Source organism: Pelecanus crispus, chromosome 1 (assembly GCF_030463565.1).
Source record: "Pelecanus crispus isolate bPelCri1 chromosome 1, bPelCri1.pri, whole genome shotgun sequence".
Taxonomy (NCBI): Eukaryota; Metazoa; Chordata; class Aves; order Pelecaniformes; family Pelecanidae; genus Pelecanus; species Pelecanus crispus.
This window is the reverse complement of record NC_134643.1, coordinates 94,025,367-94,045,045: the sequence shown is the minus strand read 5'-3', so window position 1 is coordinate 94,045,045 and position 19,679 is coordinate 94,025,367. Positions and strand designations below refer to the sequence as shown.

General features: G+C 35.3%; 1 protein-coding gene across 2 annotated transcripts in view; it reads left to right on the top strand.

Annotated features, from left to right (window-relative positions):
- Positions 1 to 19,679, top strand: part of STXBP5L (syntaxin binding protein 5L) — a 209,107-nt gene that overhangs the window by 66,384 nt on the left and 123,044 nt on the right. For both annotated transcript variants that reach the window (XM_075716216.1, XM_075716206.1), the window contains exons 3-4: positions 13,189 to 13,270; positions 15,307 to 15,407. In XM_075716216.1, the coding sequence (XP_075572331.1) occupies positions 13,189 to 13,270; positions 15,307 to 15,407 (183 nt within the window). The remainder of the gene's footprint in view (positions 1 to 13,188; positions 13,271 to 15,306; positions 15,408 to 19,679) is intronic.

Here is a 19,679-nt window from a genome sequence, read left to right as displayed (position 1 = left end):
TGCAGATCCCAGGATTTACATTTGTTGGTGGTAGATTTACGGTTCTCTTATTCTTGACAGGATCAGCATGGGGAATGTTTGTTTATAGGCTAGAGCTAGGGCTCCTTCTTAACAGTTGATTTTTTTAAAACAAACAAAATAGAAATCAAGCCACAAGAAAAATGGGATACTGAGTTGGATAACAAAGGTCTGGTTTAGGAATTAACCTCTTTTACGTGTACAGAGCTGAACTCATTGGCAAATCTGAATCTAGAAAAGAATGTTTCACTGTAGAGTACAACAGCAGAGGACTTTTTGTGAGTTTTTCATGTTCTTGTGGAAAAATTAATGTAGATATTGAATGTACATATTCTACATAATCTTAGCTTAACTTGCAGGAAAGTAGCTGTTGTAGACACCTATCAGTTTCAAGTTCTGATGCCTGTCTTTGGCAGAGAGGAGGGGGGAGACCTAGTAAGAATAAACACTTGCCTTTAAATATGGTCAGTTTGACGTCATCCCTTTCAGAGGCATTTCTTCTCTTTCCATTTACTTACTAATCAGTTCAGTTTTTCATGCTACAAATTCAGTGTTCTGATGTAAAATATGTAAACTATGTAACTTTATCCAAGCTGTGGCCTTACATTTTTATAACATATTAGGATGTGAGTATATCTCATCTTTAGGAGAGATCCATCAGCAAATTTGGACAAGAAAGCCTCCAAGCATTGTCAGTAGTTGTGAGTACATCTTGTCAATGCTTGTTCTAATACATCAGTATTCTCAGAAGACCTTCTTGTACAGCTCCTGCTTTATGTATACAGATACTGGCATTTCCTTGTGCAAACCTAAACTTTGAATATGTTTAGCTACTCTTTGAAGATTCTGAGTCCTTCCAAAGTATAAAAATCACAATATGAGAAGTTTGTGTTGAAGAGAACTGGGGGGTTTATTTTTGTTTAGGGTTTTTCTTTTTTTTTTTTTTTTTTCCTTTTTTGTCTGGAGTATGTCAGAAAGTAAACTTTTTGTTCCACTGCCATTCCTTAATTTTTCAATAAGGAATTTTTGCATTACAAATTTTTGATTGTCCTATCCTGAGTTAGTGACTTTCTGGTAGGAATTATCTCATTTTTCTGCCTCTTGCAAGCACTGATTAGCTATATCCTTCTTTCCTTGCTATCTTGATTCCCCCCCCCCCCCCCCCCCTTTTAAACATTTCTCTCTGTCCTAGTGTGGTTTTGTGTGTGTGCATGTGCTTGTCTTTTCCAGTCTGATTAAGTTTTTTAAGCTGATTTAGGAAATATGTTGTGGTCCTGTCCCACAAAGGCTTCTCTAATAAATATATATTCCTTTGGAAAGTTGATAGACTCTTGAGCTTGAGGTATTGGAAATCTCCTGCTCGTTTTGGTAAGTTAAGCCACAGAGCAGGGGATGCCAACTGAAAGTCAGCAGTCCAAATTAAAAATTCAGAATCACCCCAATGTTTTCCTAGACAGGCGTCCTAAGCAATGTGATACTTACGTGCATTGAAGTGAAATGGAGATAAATATCTCTCTTCCCCTAGACTTTCCTCTGTATCAACCTTTTGTATTTATATTCTTTTTTTCTGTCTTAAAATTAATCTAGATTCTAGTTTTTATGCTGAATTTGAAACAACGGTGCTAGGAAAAATACACACACACCCCCATCTAGATTAGTAAATTTGCATTAGTAAAAAAGCAAATCAGGAATGTAGAGGTACAGAAGCAGTGTCTGTGCAGAGGTGCTCTTTATATTTTAATCTGCTTTTCAAGTCTTGCAGACAATATAGGATTAAAGAAATGCAATTTCTGTGGTTATTGTTTGTGGGATGGAATAGAATAGATATAGCTTTTATGTTACTGAATGTTCATTAATGTTTGTTAGGGTTTAACAAAATGAAAGCTAACAGTACATCTCCATGTTTAACCTCCCAAAGAAGATTTCTGTTTTGACTTTCACATTGGCTTTAACTATGTCAAAGGCTTTAACTAGTCAGTGGTCACCCTTCCTCACCCTACAGTGTATATACTAAAACTTCAGTATGGCTATGCGAGTAATATATCCAACTTCTGAAAATCAATGTGGGGAGAAGCTCACACAATTGATGTGTGTGCACACTATCAAGCTGGATTTCTCCCTGTTTTGCTCCAGGCTTCACTTCTCTTTTGCTCATACTACATGTATGATAGATTTCTCTTAGGATTCTGTTTAGACTGTAAAAGCCATGTCTCCCTATATGAAACCTAGCTTTATAATGAAAATTGACATGGGGATTTCTCCAGTAGGCAGTATGGATGGCCTACACCATGTCTTGCTTCCTCTGCCCAGTTTGTTTTCCTGCAGGCTTCTTCCTTCACATCACACTGCAGAGACACAAATTAGATGGGCTTAAGGAATTTTTCTCATTCTCTTGAGTAGAGAAGACCAAGGCCCTGGTGGTGTTTCATATTGTGCTATGCTGGATCTGCAGCTGTTACTGCAGATCTGCTTCCTGAAGTAGATAACAAAACCTGTAGATCTTGCCAGAGATTATACCAGTGGTAAAACAGGGCTAGATTGATAGTCATCCCGCCTCAACAGACTTTGCTGGCTCTCCTCATCCTGTAGAGAGGGATTTGGATTATTGGAAGCCACCACCCCCACTAGCACCATCTTGCTGTCAGTTACCTGGCAGAGCCTCAGCATGAGAACTATGCTTCAGCTATGGCAGTGTTCCAGTTCTCTCAAATTCTGCAAAGAATAATCCCTTGGAGGGAGGCAGAGTTCTCAGTCTTTTTAATTTGGATTGCCAAGGAAGCGCAAAGTAGTTTTGATCCTTTTTGATTCTTGTCCAACAAGATCTAGAATTGGGTTATTCTGAAACTAATACTGTATTAGTGTGGTAAATTCTGAAACAGTGTCCTGCTTCACTGAAATATACAGACTTTCAGTAATTGGCATGGAAAATTGGGATCCTGAGAGATTTCTGCTATGTCCTGTTTTATTCCCAGAAGTAATCATTCTTTTCTTAAAATGCTAATTCTCTTTGGAGGATATTCAGTATTCACCAACTCTGCTTTCAAACCTTTATTTGTGTTTTAACCCATCTTAAATAATGATTATAAGTTTTAATGCAAATAAAACATTAATGCTTAATACAGCTGGCATCAAACATGAATGTAGTTTGTATAACACAATTTACAAATGTCTGTTTGAAGTGGCAAAATCATAGTTCATATTATTACACCAAAATGGCTTCCTGAAATACATTTTAACCAGCTGCTGGTTACCTACTTCATGTAAATTGCATGGAAAGGGCTAATTAACTGTGGTCTATAGTGTACTTTATTTCAAAATCTGATAGAATAATTATGTGGCTCAGGAGGATTATAAGAGTGTTGAAATGTAGATAACATTCAACCTGTACCTTGCACTAGAAAAAAAGTAATGCCTCTTCCATGTAATTTGTTGCTGAAAACTTTTCTTAAAAAACCATGAGTTTTACAATAATAGAAGACAAAACTATTTAAGGTTGACTGTCTGATATTTGGAGTGCTTTTTAACATAGGCACATTTATAGTATCATTTATATTGAACTAAACCTAAGAAAAAAAACCCACCAGATAGTTCATTGAAATTTTGTCAAACTCTGAAATAAATTTTCTTCAATTCTTAATTTTTTCAAATTGTATTTATTCAAACTTGAAAAGCTTCATTGCCAGTTTTGACTTCTATTGATAGCATGTGAGTTCCTGTGTGTTTTACATGTCTGTTCTTGCTTAACAAATGAAATTCTAGATTAACATCTTTCTTTATTAAGTGTCAAAAATAAGTATATTGATTCACAAAATTGCTGAGTATTAATATAGCTTAGCTGAAATTTATAGAAATGTCATTTGTCTATTTTTCTGGGGCAGGAATGAAATTACTGCCTAATTTAATATATTGAACCTTCTTTTAATAGGGTTTTGAATGTGAAGTATTTTCTGTGTCATACCAGAGAGCTCCTGGAATCATCCAATACTAAAGAGATGATAATAGAGCTGATCCAGTTGATGAATTTAAGGAATTGCTCATAAACTGACTAACAAGCTCTGAGCAGTTTCTTGTTAAGTAATAAAATTATTTAATATTTTAGGTAGCACTGCTCAGCCTAAAAAGAATGTGGTGTATGACCTCAGCATCTGTATTATCTTGTAGTTGGATAAAACAGTGAAATGTCTGGATGAAAGTCTTTTAAAGTAAGTATTTATTTTGGCATATTGATGTTATAAAGCACATTCCTTGGAACAATGGAAATGTTCAAACAATCAAGTGAATGAACCTCTAAACCACTTACCACTTACAAAGCCTGGGTCAAGATCAGGTACTGTCTTTCTCAATGCATTAGTACCTGTGTATTAGTGCAATTTTTTCTGACTGAAGTGCCCTTGCATACTCTCTCTCTCTAAGGATATACATAATTATACTTAGATCTCTCCATTAAACAAAAGTGTTCTGTGATCTTATGCATGGAAATTTTGTGACATATTACTGAGTAAGACTGAAAATGTATCATCACTGGGCATCATCAAATGGTCCACTTTTACATCAGTGCCTCAGGGTTATATTTGCACAGTATACCTTGCTGCTTATTCCAGTATAATCAGAAAACGTAACAGAATAATGATTTAATTTGATTTATAAAGTTGAGTTTTTACAGTAAATACGTGAATCAGAATACAAGCTTTACTAACAATCTGTTACTGGACAATCACCTCACTTCCGTAACCAATTAACTGTCTTGGTAGCTAGTGGTCTGGAGATTTTCAAGGACTAAATTTCTTAAAATTAATTCTTGGATTTTTTTTTTTGTTTGTTTTAGCAGGTAGATTTATTAGGCTCTGCAGGTAATTGTGAATTTAACTTTGAAAGAAAACAGGATGATTATAGAAAACATTTATTTTTTGCTTGTAGGACTTCCTTTGGAATGCCTGGTAGTTAAGATGCTCATAATTTTTCAGAGAAGTATGGAATTATTTCACCATTTCAGTAGAAAATTTTCATTCTTTGTTTCAGTTCTATGTTGATTTGTTGATAAGCCTAAGCAAAGTAGGTTTAGATGGATTTTAGCACCTGATAAGAGTAAAATCCAGGACATTCTTATTGCAGGACTAGGCACAAAATGGCCCATGTTAAGTAGTCATATATGTGCTCCTGATTGCTTCTGCTTTGACCAAATTGTGAGTAAGACAACAGTGTGCACAGCAGAACTTATCTTAAAACTCCATAATTGCTCATGAAACACAGAACTGTAGTTGTGGGGGACTCATTGCTGTGAAGTACCTGGCATGAAGAATTAGCCAGAAGTAATCAGGGCAATTGTTAATTACTTTAACACCACTGACCAAAAAAGTTTTTCTTCCCCCATCTGTATTAGCCAAAACAGATAGTGAAACATTTTCAGATAAGAAGGGAACATTATTTAATCACCTGTTCTCACCTCCTACAGACTACAGAATTGGCCATAGGAGCTTCATCACCTTATTCTTATTCCAGTGGCTGGGTCTGGAAGTAGCATTTGGGAAAACATGCAGTCTTGTTTTAAAGATTTCCAGCAATGGCTAATTGCTGTCTCTGTTTAAAAGAGAAAGTGCAATGCGTATTCTCAAGCTGTGTCATGACGTGGATGAAAGATTAATATTCGTTTAGTTATATAACTTTTCTGTAGCAACTACAGGAGGAATTAATATTTGGGAAAATGTCTTTTTATTTTTAGATACATTTAGTTTGATAGGTCTCTTGACCTTTTTAAAAAAGACTTACGTGATCGCTTTTCATTCTACTTTCTGTTGTCGCCAGTTGTTCTTTGTAACTGGCAGCTATGAAGAAAATCAGCCCCTTGTGATCACTGTTACAAATTGCTAAAAATTCAATGACTGCTTAAAGAAATCCATGCTGTAGGAAAATATAAGAAGTCTTAAGTTTAGATCTTACATAGTTTATATAGATAGTCTTCCATTTTTTGCTTGAAGAGCACAAACAAAACTTCCTACAATCTTCTCTAAACCTGTTATCAGCAAATTCAGTGGTAGAGTGTACAAGCAGGGATAACACAAATACTAACACAACATTCACGCTTAACTTTTAAATGCATTCATGCTTAACTTTTAAACGCAGTGTGTTTTGGTGTAAAATCATTGTAGACGGTTGCATTTGTTATCAGTAACTGCACATGTGGTAACCTGCATGTGTTATGTGTGTTCTGGGTGTACAGATACACATGGAGCAAATGCTGTGTTAAATATTAATATCTGAAGGCTGAGAAAAAAGAAATTTAAAATGACTGACTTAAAGCTTACCTGTATGATTTCTTTTGTAAAAGAGAGTATGTTAGACTACCATCTGTGCCCAGTGCATACAGATGGCTAGCAAATGGTGTAATTTGCATAGTCCTCTTAAAAGGCAGTAAATTGAATAAAATGGAGCTGTGTTATCAATTTTTTTATCTATATCTCTATATGTTGTTGTGCAGGCCCTTGGTTATGTTAAAGTGACTTTCTGGCTTTAGGATGTTCCAAAATACACATCCTTCTCATTTGTGGCTCAGTTTAGTTTTCCATAAACTCCCGTGTACATTAGGACAAGAGTATTATTCTCTCCTGGCTTATTCTCTCTGTAGCTTTTTATCAGATGTGTTTGTAAACAAGCTTTACAGATATGCTCCTCCTTCTATTCCTCTATTTGTCACGCCTTTGACTAAACTTGTGTCTGCATTTGTAAATTTCTCTGAAACAACAGCTCCTGTGAATATAATCAATACACTCTTCACTCACTTCTACAGATTTCAGTTTTCACTCATTGTTGCTTTCCTTGTTTTTATCTGTATGTATCAGTGAGCTTGCTGAGGTTTATGACTACCTGAAAAAAAGGAGGAAGCCCACTGTAAATACAGACTCTTAATGTTGTTTGTTACTACTTCAAGAAGTACAACCTCAAAATATAGAGCTTTCCGGGTGGCTGCCTGGCAATGTGGAGCTTTTACAGAGTAGTAACTAAATGGCTCCTTTTTTCGAGATTAATTTAGAGCTAGGTGGTTTCTGCTAATTATTATATATGTGTGTGTGTGTATATATATATGCATACACAAATGGAAATGGAAAATTATTGATATTCCATAACCAGAATATGAAATTACTCACCTACATGTTATTTGAGAAACATTGCTAGAGTCATTACCTCTGAGTATCTGCTTTTCACCATTTGCTATTTCAGGTTTAGGGTTGATTGAGTTCCGTCACATGGTGGCTGTATTTGTATTCTGTTTCTGGAACAGATGATTCCCAAAATGACAAAGATTTTGGAAAGTAGTCTCACAAAGAGGTGAAAATATGTAGCCCTATGAGTGTTGGTAATGCTTATGGTATCTGTAGATATTTTGGGAAATAAAATAGCTTCTAAATTCATAGGAATCAAAAAATTGTGAATAGTGTTGATGTGAATTTGCATTTTACTTGAATAAATGGTCATATTTTTCATAGCATTTATTCAGCTATGCAACTGTAGTCTATATATAGAGACTTGCTGTTAAATACAAGCTATCTCTAAGTGCTTTAATGTGGAAGAAATCAAAGTTGCTGAAAGCAAATTTTTCAGCCTGTATATGTCATAAAGGTTATTTAACTGTTCCTGAGATTGACTCTTATGTAATTTGCATGCATGAACAGAGAAATCTGTGTCAAGAAAAATAAACAAGACAAAGATCATTGTAGACCAAAACCTCACACTTATTGGTGCCAAAAAAGTTTGTCTGTATTTATAAAACACGTCACATTCAGCATCCTAAGAGAGCAGCCAAGCGCAGCAGTATTTCACCTTTTCACAGTGGAAGGGGAAAAAAGAATAGCTCTTTATTTAAACAGCTGAATGAACTCCAGACATAATGAAGCTCATTGTAAAACTGAATCCTTCTATGTTTAAAACAAAACCCACTAAAAGTTATTGTTTAATGAAGCAGTGTCCAGTGAATCCACAGCAAATAGAAGACCATAAAGGTAGGATTAGGTTACATGTCCTTTTTAAGGAATTTGATGAGCTCAACTACATGTAGTTAACAGAATGAAACTTGGTAGGGGGATGCTTATTTTTCACAAGGCAACGGAGAAGTCTCAAAAACCATAAACAATATGATTTCCCGATTTGCTAAGGTAATTAAGAGGTGTCACACACACACGTATTAAAAAACTATATTGAATTTAAGGAATAATAAAATGCTGTGTACGTTTTTACATTGTATTAAAGAAACCATTACCAAAATGATTTGTGGCTCTGTTCTTGATACTTGAAAGAAGTTGAGAAGAAATTCTAAAACATGTAGAAAAAAACATAAGGACTATTCAAGAGCTAAAAAAAAATGCTGTGTGATGTGAGAATAAAGGAGCTCAGGGTTTTTTGTTTTTGTTTATGCAGAAGATGGATACAGCTTGATCAAAGTTCCAAAGCAGGAAATTTATGCTAATAGAAAGTTATTTAATTTAGCATGGAAAGGCATAATGAGATCCAAAGGCTTGAAACTGAAGCTAACCGCATTGATTCTACATATAGCATGACATTCTTAATAGTGAGGATAACTAAACACTGCAGCAATATACTTCAGAAATCATGGATTCTCTGCTGTTTGAAATGTTTAAATGAAGGTAAAATATCTCATGGGAAGAGAGAAAAACCTCAGTTTGAAGCCCATTTGAAGTACTAAACCTAGGACTGTGGCATTTATTTGTACCAGAATATGCACTCTCCTTAGTAGACAGAAAATTAGTGTATGTGAGACTTGGAGAAATTCCACAAAGGAACTGTAAAACTACGTATCCCAGGAACTGAAAGTAGGTGTGTTGAAGGAAGTATGTGATGAAGATGATGTTTTCATAATTGTTATCTTTTGACAAAATCCATCCTGTGACACAGATACAACTGACTAACCTTCTGGTTGTTTTAGTTGGGTAGTGGTGTGGTTGAATCCTTCGAGCTTTCTATTACTTAATTATTTATTTAAATACCTTGGTGCTTTTTAAACTGATAAATCACTCAACTCAGTGGAATAGGTCTTCTGCAAGAAAAAGCTGTCCTATATTCACGTTACACACTAAATCAGTTTTATAGTTGGTTTATATAATGGCGTAACACCAGCCCACAAGCATCTGCTCTTAGGGTGCTGCATATTCCTACTCAAACATGTACCAGTCAGTGTAGATCAGATGACAGGACTCCTTCCAGCAGCACCCCACAATTCCCAAATGTTTTAAAGGGAGGCTATAAATGGGAGTTGCCCATTTCTCTGTGTGTCTTTCAATAAAATGGTGGATGTGAGACCATGGTTTCTGCTTAATAATTATAACCCCTTACTTCAGTGTTCATTTCTGTACATAGATTTTTTTTAGTCATGGAAGAAGTTAGTTAAGTAGTTGAAGAAAATTAAAGTTGCTTATTTACATAGCTTGGTGTCATTTTCTTCTACAGAAGAGTTTTGGTTTTGAAAAAGGTTCCATATGTAATTTAACAGTTTTTACTTGACAGGGGATCTTTGTTAGCTACTTGGCATGCCTTGGCAGGAGGTCCTTTATGATACCATGTCTTCAGTTCCTCTGCTTTGCAAGGAGGAATAAATCAGACTGCAGTCCTTGTTATTGCAAAAAGATTGAATTGGAAAGCACTTGGATCTGACACTACTAAAGAATCACCTATCTTAATGAAGAAAAACATGTCTTGCCTTTGGACGTTCGGGCCTAAGAAGTAAAATACCTGCTGCAGGTAACGGTGGTCTCAACTCCAGGAGTCAGTTCTAAAGTATTTGCACTTTCGGTTCTCAGCAAATGCACAAGACTTTCAAGTCTTTGGATTCCATTAGTACTAACCTCTGGGAAGAATGAGAAACATCAGATCTGATTGTATCATATATTAAAAATGAGTCATGGAATAAGAAAGTTGTGGGATGCTGTGGAAAGTTTGGTCATAGATCATGCTTGTGAGAAGCTTTGCCCATTGATACCTCTCCTATGTATGTAATTATTCACTGGCAACTTTGGTTGCCAGTAAAACATATCCACATATGCATATGCTTTGACATCAGGCATTCAAGATACAGTAGGCATCTACTGATCTTTATACAAGCAACCAAAAGGATTTGGAGAGAAGATCTGAATCAGGTTTGTAATATTGGGAAATGGAAATTTTCTTCAAGTTGTGACGGAATGGCCCAAGACATGAGAGTGTAAATTCTTTGTTAATAATGTATTATGCTGTCATGGAAGACTGCATCTTGGAAGCTGAATTCAAGTACTTAAAATTAGGCATCCTAACAACTGATTTTTTTTTTTTCCCCCCAAGATAACGATAAGCTTTGGAATAACAGGATGTTGAAATACTCTATGAAAAACTGTTGCATACAAATGAATACAGAGCAAAACATCCTATTTCACACATACAGATCTTAAAACCAGGATTAAATGTTATTTTCAGAAAGAACATTTCACTGTTAGAATGTTATTACTGTCACACTTTCGCTGCTTGATGCACATAGTTCTGATTCTACTTGTTTCACTCTGGATCCCAACAGACATCCAGACTTAGTTTTCAACTTTTTCCTTTTTATGTATAAATTAGGATAATCTGGTATGTCTGTGAAGGCCCCTGGGAGATCCAACATTCTGATAAGAGAGAGAAGATAGTGACTGGTTTTTATCCTTGAAACCCATGATGTCTTCTTTGAGGTATTCAGATGTATTTGTATTAGTCCTCCCTTCTAATATCTTCAGAGATATTCCACTCTCCCTGATAGCAGAGTCACTATTTAATAAAAAAGCAAATGAAAAGGATAAATTCAGTCCAAAGCCTGTACTATAGCTACTTTTGCTGTATGTCCTGGTAGAGTACACTGGTATGAAGAGATTTGATGAGATAAGGTTGTACTCCTCCATGCTTGGCAGCAAAGCACAGAAGTTGCAGGAGATGGGCTAAAGTGCCAAGAACATGTGCCAAGTCATCATATCTCTTCAGCTCCTTCTGCTGGAAGGACCTCACCACAGCTCCCAGAATGTATGAAAACCACCATCAGTCAGTGATAATGCTGCTATTTAAGCATCAGTCCTTACTTCAGGGCAATTGGCCAGACCGAAGCAGACGGCATAATTTCTCTCTTATGTTAGTAATTTGTGAAGTATTTCAGGGTGAACACTTATGCAAATGAATGTGAATTATTGGAGAGTGCTTTGTTTGTTTGGGATACGCCAAATGAAATCATCTACTTTGTTAGGATGTTTCCTAGAAAACTGACTTAGCATAATACTGATGCTGAAGGGTGACAGCTGCTTAACTGGGGCAATACTAGTGTAATTTTTGTTAAGGACAATCATTAGCTAGCACCATGTATTTATACTGAAATAAAGCTCAAGTTAAAGGGAAAACACTTCTCTCTTAAAAATTCCACTCAGTTTGAAATCCCCAGTGAGTGGTTTGGTTGGTTCGTTGGTTGGTGGTTTTGGCAGTAGTCTTGCTTCCTCTCACCTTACAACAAGTAGCGGGGAACAATAAAAAAAGAGTGCCGCAGAGCAGTCATTCAAAATGGACCAAAGGATTACCATCAACCCTTAAAATGCATCCTAGACTACCATATATCTTTATTGTCCATTTTAAATAGGTGGTTTAAATGATGCACAGTTTTTAATTATTTTATCGGTTGCAATTGTGTTCAGGACTACATTTTGGGAACAAGTGGCAAATAGAGTCACTTAGGTTTTTTTCTCTAGCTTGCTGTCCTACAATGTAGTTATGATGTTTTATACACAGCTTTTCATCTGTAGATACCAGTACACTGAGATCACTGTCAAAGGTCATACTGTATTCTTTTGTAAAACCCTATCTCCAGCTTACAAGTAAGGAAATGAAGGCGCAGGGAAGAAAAGATACTTTTTTTTCCCCTAAGGTTATCCAGTGGACCAGTTGGCAAAGTCAGGAGTAGAGCTCAGGTCTCTCAAGGTCAGTGGTCTCCATTAAACTGCTTGTTTAACAATTGGAAAAGTAATGACTTAATACTTTAAAGTTTTAACCCTCAAATTTGCTAATCTATGGACTTCACTTCCCTGAGGCCAATTTTAGAATAGTTTACTGCAAGTCTCTTCACCTGTGAAAGGGGAAGTAAAGATTCTGACACTTGCCTTGCAGTATAGGTGGATAGTTGGCATTTTTGTTCAGGATTTTACAATATGCTAATATGATCGTATATAGCAAGTAGATAGGGCTTTATGTTGTAAAATCTTGTTTCTGATCTTAATCTTGATGTTTTTAATACGTATGGAGGTGTTTCACCTGTTTCATACAACATAGCTGTTAGTAATATATTTCATATTCCTCTCATCTTTTGTTTTACTTTTTATCTTCAGTAATTTTCTGGAACAGCAGTTTCGTGTTAAAGTCTCTGACTCAGTTGGGAAAGGCCATCATCTAAATTAGGGAGATTGCAATTCAGCATGCAGAGAAAAAGACCCAAAGAGAACAGATAGAAAGCTACATTCATGATTTATCTGGACAGCAAGATATTGCTGCAAAGCAGTGTGTCGATGTTGATTCCAAGTGAACTAGCTGGATTGACAGAAGCAGTGTAACTGTGGTTTCACTCAGACTGGGGATTGGACTAGGGAATGTAGTTCATAGCTAGACTTGGGTAACTCTGCATGGCACTGCTTTGTACTTGTGTAGATGAGACAGCAATAGTTACGTATGAGCTTTTATGTAAGTGTGAAATGACTCACTCTAAAAAGCATTTCCTTAGATTTAAAAAAGAAAGCCTGCTACAAACTGTGTTACTGACCTTAGCCTTAAATTATTAATTTTATAATGTCTTGATAAGTACAAAAATCTGATACATTCATGTGTTATATGAACCAATAATGTGTAAAAAGAAATTTAAGATGCATCCTGCTGAATTTTTGTGTGCTGTATTTCACAGGAAAAAACCCCAGGCAGGAACAGATCACTCACAATTGCATGTTTCAGCCTGATGATGTTGGTACTTTAATTAGAACAGTGGAAAGACAGCATGAATTCTTTTGTATTACAGAAAGCAAGAAGAATTGAGGTTAATTAAAGGTTAATTAGAGTTTCATTGGTAGGTTTTTTTTCCCTCTTTACTTTTGGTGATAACAGGAATGTTAGAATCCTTGACTTTGATGGCAACAGATTGGGCAGGCCTGGTGTTGATTGCTACTGCCAGCATGAAAGTGGTGCTGCAGTCCTGCAGCTCCAGTTCTTAATCAATGAGGTAAGGACATATTTACTCAGATTCTTCTGTATAAATTTAGTTGAGTAAGTCAATTCATGTATTATAATTGAGTGATATAACTTGTCACATTCCAGAGGGTGTTCACCGTACAGCCTTTTAGAAGACTATGGGACTGCACACAGGGAAAAGTATTGCCTTCATATGTATCAGTATAAAATACTGAACAAAAGGCAGTCAATCTGTGAATGTGTGCAGGTAGATGTAAAATCCATGAAATTGCTAAATATTGGGCACAGTCCTGTTTCAAATAGAAATTAATAACTAAGCTGAATCTTTCTATGGAAAGATATTGACGATTATTGGCTGAAAGCTCAATAGCTGGGGATATGCTACTCCTTGAAGCAAGGAACAGGGGTCATCAATCAAACCAGCATTCTTAGTCTTTGTAAATGGTTTGTCGAAATCAAGTTTAGACAACGTGAAGAAACAGTGACAGAAGCTCACTGTGTGCAGAAGATCTCTGGAGATGGTAATAGGCAAGAAGACTTTTCTGAAGCATATAAATCTGTTGGTTTGGGTTTTTTTTTTCCTAGAACCTCATAACTTGACATATTATAAGGTAGTTGTAGTTCAGTTTTAATTAATTTTCTCCCATGATATAAGTAAAAACTTTTGACAGTTTCAAGTCCTCTTTCTAAGCATGGAGATCCTAGAGCTTCTCAAGGGAAGAGTTTTAGTTTTGTGGTTTTTTAAGCCTGGAAAATATTTATTTTTTTCTACAGCTGCTTGGAGAAAGTACCTGAACCACAGAAACTGAGGAGGGAGAAATGAAACTTTAGAAACAGTCAGTCCAGTGGAATTCTTTAGAGGAAGGCAGGAATAAAAACAGGGAGGTCAAGGTTTGAATCAGTGTTCTTTCTTTTCATTAGGTGACCAGCAGAACCCCTAATACATAGGATTAGTTTGATTTCTGTGGTGGAGATTCTTTTTGACATTGGTCCAAACTCTTTGGGAGATGAGAATTAAAGCATGGATTAACCTGTATTAGAGAAGTCCCACCTTCATAAATTTCATCTGCATATGTCAACACTGAAAAGAACAATTCCTAGGATTAAGAAGGAAATCCAAGATGCAAAAAGAGAAGTTTATTGGTCAGTCATGTTTGGTATGAACTGATCTTTCAGTTACATCCTCACCCTTCCTCAAAATAAAGCATTGCCTTCTGTTTGGACAATATCTTGTTCCTCTCTGCCACAGTAATACACAGGCAGATCCTTTGTACTAGACCTGATCTGAAGTGTACATGTAGTAAACTACTGCAGCAGCAGTAGAGAGCTTCCTCTGCAGTCCATATTCTCATGGCATCACTGTTCCATGGTGAGGAGAAAGATAGTAGGAAGGAGGTAGAAAAAGTTTACTTCAAGCTGTTCAGGCAGATAGAGGTCTGGACCTTGGAAGATGTCCATTTTTGGGGCACTAGAAGCAGAACCAGTCTTCAGAGTATTTCTGATCTGTGATAAAAACTGTCCTTTTGTCTATATCTCTTAGTTCTTCCTAGGTCCTCTCCCCCTACTACCTGTCCCTACTTTCTTATGTGCATCTTTTCACAGTTCTAGTTTTGAGTTTCATGTTGTTGATATGACTACTAAACTGTGGTTGGCACTGTCACTTGTGTATACATGTGTGCACTAATCTGTTTTTCCTTTAGTTATCCTTCACACCTTTTTAAGTAAGTGTTGTCTGTCCTTCTTTCCATTAATCTCTATGCTTATGTGGAAATACATGAGAGTTCATATGTATAACCTTCATACAAAACTTTAATTTGCATTTTAAATTGATGGAGTTTTAATTTAACTTTGGCTGATCTTGTACTAATTTAAAATGTTTATATTTACCAGATCAATTCAAATTGATTATTATTTATGGTAGAATATATTTTTTCTAGAAGAAAGCAACCATTTTTCATAAACTGTATCATTTTCTATGGGTAGATCATTAACAGTGAGGATCACTTAAGAATAAGACAGAATCTGCAGAAAAGTAATATGTTGTGGTATATTTTGTGTCTGCCCTAGGGTGCTTTGGTCAGTGCAAGTGCAGATGATGCACTTCATTTGTGGAATCTCCGACAGAAACGACCAGCTATCCTACATTCTCTGAAATTTAACAGAGAAAGGTAAGACAATATGACACAAAAAAATCTCATTTAAAAAAACCCAACCTTACTTTCCAGATTTCTAAATAATACGTGCTTATTAGTTTGCCTTTCTAAAGGGGGATGTAGTTTTGCCTTGAAATTTTTTCTTCCATTGTTTGAGTCTTGTTTCCACAGAACAGAGCCTTCACTTTCTGCAGTCTTCTCAGAACTAGAAAAATTTTGTCTGCTTTTTGTCAAAATCTTTTTCATTTTACCTTCTGTTTGCATGAACCATTGTGAACAGTAGTGTGTTTGTTTTTCTTAAGACCAGACACAAGCACTGTGATCCATTAGGCTGATCTGCTGTTCTGCACTAGCCAGAGTACCTCAGCTGGCTGTATCAGGGAAATAATTCTTTTCTCTACCTTGAAAGGGTTTTATTTTTGTAAAATACTGGAAGTTTAGCAGAAGTAAATTATGAATTTGGGAAACTAGGTAAATGTTAAATGAATCAGAGACAGTTTTACTAAATTTTACTTTATCAGTACCAAATTGTAGAAATCCCTACTGAAAACAGATTAAATGAGTGGTTGTTATTTTCAAACTCAAACAGAAGCTGAGCACTTTAATCTGTATTTAGTCACCCAATTAAAACCTGGTACAATATTACAGTGCTTGAATGCTACACCTTTATTAATATTAAGAAAAAGTTCCATGTTTCTATTAAGGAATTAGGTCAGTAGTCAGAAGAACAAGGTTCAGTGCATAAATGCAGCAGTTAGTTTTTTGTGAGTCCTTGAGCAATACAGTTATTCTGTACTTCATCTTTGGGATGGATTTTTTTTGAAATTTGAAAACATAAGTATAATACATAGTATGGTTTTGACTGGAATTTAAGTGATACTGTAGTTCTCTTAGTATATACATTCAGTGTTTCTTGAGGTGCAGCAACTTCTTTTACGTATTTATGTATTTGCTTGTGCAGTGATGAAAGGTTATCAGTACTTTACTAGAGCTATGAAGTAAACAGGCTCATCAAAGCTTTAGCTGCCACAAATCTGAAAATTATTATGGAAATAGACTTTTTCTTTGTTGTTTATTATTCAAATACATATCATGTTTGCACTTAAATGTCACCAAGTTGCAAGTTTTGTTGGGGGAAGTACTACGTAATAATTTAGAAAATATACATCCTAATTCCAAAGTTTATAACCTATAGCAAAAGTATATAAAGTGGTTTGGGACTGCATGAGGGAATATGAAAAAGAAAAATTATATGTGCATTTGCTAGCTGCTTCTGGACAGTAAGTCATCATTTTACATATGTTAATATTTGAATCTTGGTATTCTCATCAGGTAGGTACATTATCTGCAATTTGTCAGTGATAAAACTAAATATTGTAAAAGTTATTCCAGTACATTTTGGTCTAGCTCTCCCAGCCAGCAACCTTCCATACAACCTAAGCAATCAATACTTATAAGAATGCAGTGTCTGTTCACCTGTTTGCCTGTCATTTCTCTTCAGAGAGACTAGCATGGTATCTTGGTCAGAATTTCATAGAATTTCTTGATAAAGCAAACTCACACACATTTGGGCTTTGCTAAGAGAAAAACATTTGACATCACATTTACCTAAATTTTCTTTTGCTTCTGACAGCCTAAAACAAAATCCAAAATATTTGGAAGCAAGTTATTTGGAATACTGGAAATCTTTGCATGAAACCAAATTTTGTGTAATGACGTTTTTGAACTGAGGTTTAAAAAGGATCTGAGGATGTAGTTATTTGTAACAAATGCATAGCTAGCTATACTGCCTTTTATCAAAGTCTAGTAAGTTGTGAGAAAAAAAAATACTATTAGTTCTTTTATGCATATTTTAAGTAACTGGTAAAATCACTGCCATTTAAGTAATTTTTATTAGCACATCAAAGGCGATGAGGCAAATATCCTGATACACTGCTATATAATATTGTCAAAGAAGTAAGTCCAGTTTTAAATTAAAAAAGAGGTTTCGATATGTATGAAGAAATAACTTGCTAGGCAGTTCTTTTCTTCTCAGGGTTCTCTAGCAGTGCCCTAAGTTTTTGGGATTTTGCATTCAAGCACTTGGCTCCAGAATGAAATCTCTTCATTTTTATTATATTTTCTTTTAACATACATATCAATTAATTCAAGTCATCTAATCTTCAATTTTCTAAGCTTGATTACACATTTAGTATGTAAAATTCGACATAATCCTCTGGGCAAGTAGCAAAAAAGTAAGGATAAAACCCTCATTAACCCTCTCATTAATTTGGAACGTTTCTCTGTATATATGCCTAATAGAGATAAGTCTATAGGAGAACTTCCTTTTTTTTTTCTGAATATATTTTTTGTGTTAGAGCACAGAATTATGTGATGCTCAGAGAACCAGCACATAATGGTTGCCTTAGCTATAAGAAATTTATGGCAAAAAGGATGTAAGGGGAATTTGGGAGGCTGATAAATCAATAAGATCAAAATTGATTTTCTTCAAGAAATTCAAAGGTCTGTCTTCCAAAAATTAATGTCTTCTTCCCTGTTGGAACAGTTTAAAAAAATTTTATTTTCATCCTCTCCTCTCCTCTTGCAGGGGGAGATTAAGGGAAGGTAAGATTCATACTGAAGAGAGAAACATCCTTTCTTTTGTCTTAAGTTTGTGACCCAATGAATGAGCTCATTCAGGTGTTTCTTAAATGGGGAAAAATTCTTGTTGACAGAGAATAGGTTTTAAATACTGATACGCGTTTTCAGAAAACAGTGAGGTATTAAAAAAGGCCATACAGGGAAATGTTTAGACAGTCAAAGGCTAGTTCTTAAATGAACACCATTTATAATTTAATTTCATTTTTTATTTAGACAGCTTTTACAGAGCCAGGCGCATAATTATTCAGTTTACCTATGAAAACAGAGCATGTTGCTGCTTCAAATTTTCCTATTTGCATGTCTCTCTTGAGGATTTATAAAAATTGTATTTTTATTTATACAGTATATTTGTCTCCTTGATAGGCTGTTTGGATTAGATTTTTTGTTCTGAACAATTGGCAGATTTACTTCATGAAGTGATGCAATAAAATGCACTTTTACTTAAAATTCTAATATTTTATCTGCTTGTGATGAGGAAGATCATTGTATTAGTCCAGATTCTTGATTAATTTGACTTAAATTAATTAACTTTCATGTAGAATCAGTTTATTCTGAGTTTTTAAAATATTTGATGCATGAACCATACAGCTGTTAGATTCCGTTAGATGGATGAATGCTACTTAAGTCTTTGGCTATTACTCAGTGCACCAGTCTTCATATTGTTGAACTGTTTAATTTGCAATTTGCTTCTGTTTCTTGACATTTAAGAATGCAGAATAATGGACTAAAATCTGCTCTTAGCAGTGTTTATGTATATGTTTATGCAACTACTTGAGCCAAATTTCCCCAAGCGTATACATATATTCCCTTCCACAAAAGTCAAAACCATGTTTGTTCTTTGCTTCAGATGTTGGTAACCACATACCTGTGAAGAGCAAAGAACTCTTAAACACAAACACAAATCTTGTTTGTAAATAGATTTGCAGCACACTGGTTATCTTTCACTTATCATGTAGCGTTCAGTATTAAGACACTGAACACTTTATGAATAATACTTTGCTAACAAAATGCACTTTTGTAGCCATTAAGTCGTAGTTTGCAACCTCTCCAGATTCTTTTTTTCCTTCTTCTGACCTATTGTTAAACTAAGTTGCCTTTTGTGAGGGATTCTATATGGAATGTTCTTGGTGACAAGCTGTCTCCTAGAATATTGTAGCACTGCTCAAATAATTCTGGGATATGCTGATGCAACATTAACAATATTAACTTGTCTCTGATAATTCACTGCTCCCTTACTAAGAGTGTCTTTGGAGCAAGTGTAGAAGGAACACTGAAGAATGAGACATAATGGCAAACTGATATTTTTGTTCCACAGTGTAATGCCCAGGACTTTTTAGCAAATTATATGTTTTTGCCCTGTATGAAAATATACTGTTATCATCTTAAGTTTCTATTTTCATAATTGGAGTGTAATACAATGCATTAACAACCTTCAAGAAAATATAAATGTAAGCAATGTGTTTCAGCGCTTGGCCCCATACCAAGAGCTCTAACGATAACACGGTTACTCAAAGACACGCCTGACAGTAGCATATGGTTGATAATATGTGATTTGGTGTTCCATTTACAAATAGGAAGCAGAGAAAAAACTTTTTAACCTCTGGAAACACTCCATAAGAATCTCTTCAGTACTTTTGAAGGATAATA